Here is a 6508-nt window from a genome sequence, read left to right as displayed (position 1 = left end):
GAGATCTCGGCGAGCAGAGGAGTCTCCAAGCATTTCCACACGGCACGAGCCCTGCTATAGTCCATGCCATTACCAGCTTTAGGAATAATCCACTGTGCGCTTGGAAAATATTTGCCACTTCTCATCATCTTCAGAAGAGTGACACCTAGTGTGACTGTCCATTTGTTCAATATGTAATTTTCCATGTACACAAAAGCCCTTTCAAATATAGACAGGCGTCAGACAAACGCGGTTCTTCAAGTCACCCTGGCCAAACTGTGCATATAGTGTTCGCCCTCTGGAGATCTCCTCAGTAGACACGTGTGCATGGAAACGAAAGTGAGGTTCATGCAGATCTTTGAGACAGTACCCTACGATTCCCTCAAACGTATGCATCTTTATCTGGCGTAATAATGCACGACACATAACAATACCCCCCGGTGGTTTATTAACATTCCACATCAAGTAGCACCTGACAGTTTTGCCCTGATATTATCGACGTTGACAGTACGCGGGCAACCATCTTCAAATGGAGATGGTGTAGGGTTCCACCTCTCTCAAGCGAGAAGACAGCTTGACTACATTCGTGACGCACAAACTCAACAAGAGAATCCCAGAGAGAGATGTTGACATCATCATTTCCAATTCCGATAGTGATAGAGACCTCCAGCATTTTTAGATTGTTGCGGCTCGGGAACTGGGACATGCAGTAGGTGGGTCTGTTGGATGGATAGCAACCGAAGCCACGGTATCCATGCTCTTCTTCCTCTTGGTCGTAGCATAGGTGGTTTCAAAACTACCTATGATAACAAAGAAATCTTATGCATGTTAAACAGGCGAAAAAAGATATAGATTTTCAGAAACACACACCAACCAAGGACTAAGGAGCGAGCCTTCCATTTGACACCTTTCAAGTTTTCCAAGCCCATAGGACCTTCAGGAGGAGTAACAATTTGAGGAGCCACATTCTCCTTGTTGGAGTCGGGCAATCGCTAGGAGGAGGTTCCCCAGGAATCCGAGAAGGCGACAACGCCTTCGCTCTTCTGCAACGACTGCGCTCAGGCATGCCGAGAAGTATATGCAACGCAAACATCAAAATCTGCATATAATACATTTTCTGAAAGACAGCTACCATGCAAAGCGCGAGAAGAGGAACGCAGGCACGGAAACCACAACATGTAAAAACTCCAACCATAGCGACGAGGAGGCGACAAGCTCCACGCAGACACCGCAGAAACTACCAGGCCGTCGAACATGCCAATGTGCCACGAAGAGAAGACTACCTCCATGCAAACTCGTGTAAAACATGCGGGCGACTCCAGTTTCACCACATAAAAAAACATTTGCGGCACATATTTTATCTCCTTTACATTTGTCTAGTTAACCTTTACAAAAGGTTTATAATAAATTACTCTTGGTGGGTGAGAGAATTTCTTTTGAGAATAGTATAAAGCTTTTTTCTCTTACCAAGCAGTGAAATTTCTCTTTGGTAACTGGTTATTTTTCAATCTTAATACACCACTCTTTTAATTGCTCCATTTCATTATATTTGTGCGGCTACTCCCTTATTTATTGTTTTAGTCCAGGCATAGCCACTTGCTTCTACTTGCTTTACATAAAGGCACTTGTAGAACTATTTATGTTGTTGGATTTCATTGAGCACAATCTTTCACATGGTGCGTCTGAGGACAGCTTGTGCTCCTAGTCACTGCTAATGGATTCTATTATTGTGTGAGAATAGCACATAATGTTTTGTTAGTTCTCGTAACTTGACCATTGGCTTATCGACTTGCAATGAGCTAACCAGCTCCTTTCATAACAGCTGCCCATCTGTGCACGGGCCAAAGCGGCTGTGCACGGCCAAAGCCACCGTCTGCATGTGGCATCAAGGCCACCATCTAATCCTCTGAAGCCATCAGCAAGGTATCCAAAACTAACTCTTCCCAAACCCTAATGACGTTACACTGATTCCACCCTATCACGCATGTAACACTCACAGGATGCTAAACTTTGCAAATATCCTAAGCTTTACTAACACAAATCTAACTTTTCTCAAAGCCGAATGTGCTTCCTTGACGAGCTCCTTCCCTTATCACCGAGCCAACACAGTGTACATAAATGGATGCATGGCAGAAGAGCTGCGGAACACACAATCATTCACAAGTATCCTACTCTAAAACTTAAATTAATGCAAATAATAAATGTAAAACAGAATGCTGTGATGTACAAGAGGTTGATCAATCCCTGCTAATTTCAACCAAAGTTGCAGTAACTCGGCCAGTCCCGTGCAAACACTGTTGAAGACGCTTTTTCCAATCACCTTGATATTGCTTGCTGAGAAGAAGACTTTGCAAATTACACGATGATTATTATGGGGGCTGCAACGCCTAAACATAAAGCCCCATAGAGCTGGTCGGCCTGCTGCCCAGTCAGGTCTACCCGACCTGCTAACCTTATTCAGCTTGCCTGCCCTGCCCATCCTGCCCTGATTGGTGCTCATTCAGACCTGTCCGGCCTCTGGATGTCTTTAACGGGAATTTGCGAATCAGAGGTGTGTTTTAAAAAACGAGGTGGTTTACTAGTAAAGTACAGGCAGTTTGAGGAGGTTTACTGTGATGTACCTGCAGGCAGCAGTGTGATCAGCAATGTGGGCAGCTGTTTAGGCAGCCATGGTGGCGGCTGGGCTGGACAGAATAGGGTGCCCACAAATTAGCAAGAATTCAATAAAGCCCCCATCTACACGTATGCATGTACGTTTTGAGAGGTTGAACAGAACATGACAATGCAGTGGACTACAGCTTGTCTCGGTTAGACAATCTGGCCACTGAGCTTGCATTCCTCAGTGCCTTCACATCAGCCCCCCCTTGCTTTGCTGATTAAATCTGCAGATTTCTAATGTATCTAAACCATATCGACTATAACGATTCAGAGGTTCTCATTCGGTAAGTTGTTACTATGAATACATCTGCAAAAAAATGTATTACATTATATATGAAGATATACATAATGGTTATTCATTGAAGAATTGGCTGTGTAAAAAAAGGTAATGTACTCTCTGTGCATATGGTACAGACAGAGTTGCCAGTAATGTTAATGCCACTCTTGAGCAAGCATGAGAATTTGTGGGAGAAAAGAGCTCGACCAATGGCTTTAGCTACCTGCTAGCGTTGAAAGCAGCTGTGTAAGTGATCATGAAGCACATAAGATGGACTAATCCGTCAGTCTTATTTGGCAAAGCATAGCCTTTGTTTGCTTCTGGCCAAGTAATGCTCCATTTATCACCACCACATCTTCCATGCAAGGTGTTTCATTAGGCCCCTTCAATAGTCAACAGATTAGTCCAAACATCACCACTACTTCAAGCTTCCGTTCCCGAGTTCTAGATCTTTGTTCGTGTGCGATTCAAAACCACTCTTCAGCAAAGCAACATCCTCATCAGTGAAGCTGCTGGCCTCTTTCGTCAAAATGCTGGGCACAGCATTCGCCTGCGCTTGCTTTCCTACTTCAACCGCCCAGCTGTAAACCACCATCCCCAAGATGGCCATTAATATACCAAGAATGTTCTTCAAAGTCAGACTCGAGTCGAACAGAAGCCAACCGAGCAGGAGCACACAAACAGTCTTCATGTGGCCCAGAACTTGAAAAGAGACGGCAGAGAACCTCCCGATGCAAAGGTACTGACTGATGTTACAGAAGACGGCCAATGCACATGACAAGCCTATAAAAAACTGCAACAAGCACCAGATAATCAAATCAATGCATTGAAGATCTGTAAGGTGATGTTCTGATTGGAAAAGTAAACTAGAAAATGCTGCTTTTTACTTACAATAGAGCCCCCTGAGAACGGATATTCCAAGATATTACGTCCATTCAAAACGTAGTCACAGAAAGGCCCCAAACATAGCAGAGATGCGGCTTGGATTGGTGCCGTTTTGCTTAGCAGTTCGAAAGAGCCTATGGAGTATTTCTTCTGAAACGATCCGATGTACTGCAAAAAAATGCACCCAATAAAAAGGAATGTACTTGACAGAGGATCTCAAACCAGCAAGGCCTGCCTCCTTAAGCATTTGACCACACCAAGCCGTCTGCCTCCTTACACATTCAGCCCCACTAAACTGCCTAGCAAGCATATATCATCAAAGGAATGTAGTTAAAAAGAGATCTCAAGCCAGTAAGGCCCGCCTCCTCAAGCATTCGGGCACACCAAGCCCCCTTCTACTTAATTAAGCATTCGGCCATGCCAAACTGGCCCACTCCTTAAGCATTCGGCTGTGGACTGTGGTGAGCCTTGAGAAAAAAGGAATAAGGTTTATCTGAAATCAATTAAAAGAACACTTACAATTTGTTGTAAAGATGTGCAAAGCACAGCTACAACAGCGGAAATGAACCCTCCCATGTTGATATGCACATCTGTGACTGTGCATATGCCAACACCCACGACAACCACCAAGACAGCAGCTTTGATCTCTCTGGTGTAGGTTTTGTTGTGCAGCATCCATTCGAGAACACATACCACAGGTATCATACTCAATTTTGAGATCTATGGGACACAGAAATAAAATTGTTCTTTTATTACTCAAGATCTGCATAAGTCTAATTTCAAATCCGAAGCCATATGCACACAGAAAAAAAAAACTCTTCATTAATCGAGATCTGCATTAGTCTGATTTCAAATCCGAAGCCAAAAAGGCAGTTTTCTAACCTGGTAGAATCCGACAGAATTGAACATAAGGCTTAGGTTCATGCAGACAATGGATGAATTTGCAACAAATGAGAACCAGAGAAGGTCCCCAAAAGGAACATTCTTGGACGACACGTTTCCCGATAACGACGATGACAGGTAGCCCACCAAGGCCGTGACCGTGAAATGGAAGGCGGTGAGGGTAGTGGCTGCATACCAACATATGTGAAATTTTTAGTTTAAGAAGAGGGAGGGGGGATTTGGGGGTCGAGGGATTAGCTTTCAAAAAAAATCAAAGCGATTAATGGCTCTTTAAACAGATCAGTAAGAATCGTGATGAACTTTGTGTCCTCAATAGAAATTTTCCAAACTTTTGCAGGGATCCATGTTCTAGGGCTTGTAGAGAAGCCATTTCAAGAGCTAACATTCTAGGGTTTTGAAGGCATCTATATGAAAAGGTCCCATTATTACTGATATTAGGCATCTGAACAGCTTACAATTTAAGTGTCTTGAAAGCACATGCAATAGCAATTTAACAGGTGGAAGACAAATCGCCAAGAGTTAGGGATCTGTGTTGGCAACAAGTTATCCATGTTTGCAGGTCTAGCAGGGATCTGCTTGTAGTTGTAGGAATCTTTGAAGGGTCCTGCAATTCTAGGGTCGTTTAGGAAACCCTAACAACAGCAGCAAGCACTTCCCTAATAATTCAAGGGGTTGGCAGACAGAAAGAAAAAGCAATGGTAAAACAGGATTGGTTGGAAGGAATAGACAAGGATAAGTGCGCTAATTACCGAAGCGGAAATCGTAGCCCTTGTCGGACATGACCTGCTTGTTGGCCATGATGATGCCAACGGAGCTGATGATGTTCATGGCCCAGGCGCCCACGTCTGAAACCAGGGCGGCCTTCTTCGTGTCAGGGGAGGTGCTGTTGGGCTGCATTTTGTAGAGAGAGAGAGAGAGAGAGAGAGGGGGGGAGAAGAGGGGGGCATGAGCAACGGAGAAATGCGGAGTTGGTGAGGACCGAATGATGAGACTCTTTATATATGAGGGGCTCCCGCCACGTCGGCAAAGTGCCTCAACGCAAGAAAACGTATTTATTTACACAAGGGTACACTCGGCTATTGTCCCCAACCTTTATTTTATATAATAAAAATAAATCAGCCATCACATGAAGAAGCACGTAAAGAAGTGGCAAATTTTTTCCCCCCAAAAAAAAAAGAGCAAAAAGCATCTCATGCCTTTCATCATTACCAAGGAACCCTCACATGTTGTTTTTAGGCTAATTTCATCCATCAGGAAACTTGGCTTCTCTAGTAGAGGTGTCTCCTTAACCTCCTTGATTAAAGACCACTCCTTTCTCCCAAAGTTCCTTGACATGTATATAGCAAGAGCTTCTCTAGTAGAGTTGTCTCCTTAACCTCCTTGATTAAAGACCACTCCTTTCTCCCAAAGTTCCTTGACATGTCATGTATATATAGCAAGACCTGTGCGAGTTCTACACAAGGAATCAAGGACAATGAAAGCAAGTTGTGTGCTCAATAATTACAACTAGATCTTCTCTACAAAGGGAAATAAAAAAGTCAGCCAAACTTTTGAATTGTGTGCCCTCCCAAACTTTGCACTCTTCCCATTTTGAATTAGAACCTTATACTTTCTATTTAGTGGAACCGAAGAATGCACTGGTGCTTTCTTATGGAACCTTGTGTCACAAAAAGCATAGAATGGTTTGAATAAACCTTTTTAAAAGGCCATCCTAATTATTCTTACAATGTGCTAAAGTTTTGTTGCAAAAGTTTGGGGGGGAGGGTGTTGTGCTTCAAATCTCGCATTCAACCCCTCTAGCCTTGT

At 43.6% G+C, this 6508-nt stretch overlaps 1 protein-coding gene across 1 annotated transcript; it reads right to left on the bottom strand.

The window, feature by feature from the left end:
- Positions 1 to 2971: 2971 nt before the first annotated feature.
- On the bottom strand, positions 2972 to 5669 carry LOC147611215 (UDP-rhamnose/UDP-galactose transporter 1-like). The gene is made up of 5 exons (XM_086785880.1): positions 5452 to 5669; positions 4682 to 4869; positions 4319 to 4519; positions 3806 to 3967; positions 2972 to 3707 (listed from the first exon to the last, which is right to left on the bottom strand). Exons 1-5 carry the CDS (start codon positions 5597 to 5599, stop codon positions 3333 to 3335), a joined length of 1074 nt encoding a protein of 357 aa, XP_086642006.1. The 5' UTR covers positions 5600 to 5669; the 3' UTR covers positions 2972 to 3332.
- Positions 5670 to 6508: the final 839 nt, after the last annotated feature.

This window comes from Cibotium barometz, chromosome 48 (assembly GCF_041138505.1).
Source record: "Cibotium barometz isolate CiBa-2024 chromosome 48, ASM4113850v1, whole genome shotgun sequence".
In the NCBI taxonomy this organism is placed as follows: domain Eukaryota; kingdom Viridiplantae; phylum Streptophyta; class Polypodiopsida; order Cyatheales; family Cibotiaceae; genus Cibotium; species Cibotium barometz.
The sequence above is the reverse complement of the archived record's forward strand: the minus strand, read 5'-3'. Positions and strand labels throughout refer to the sequence as shown.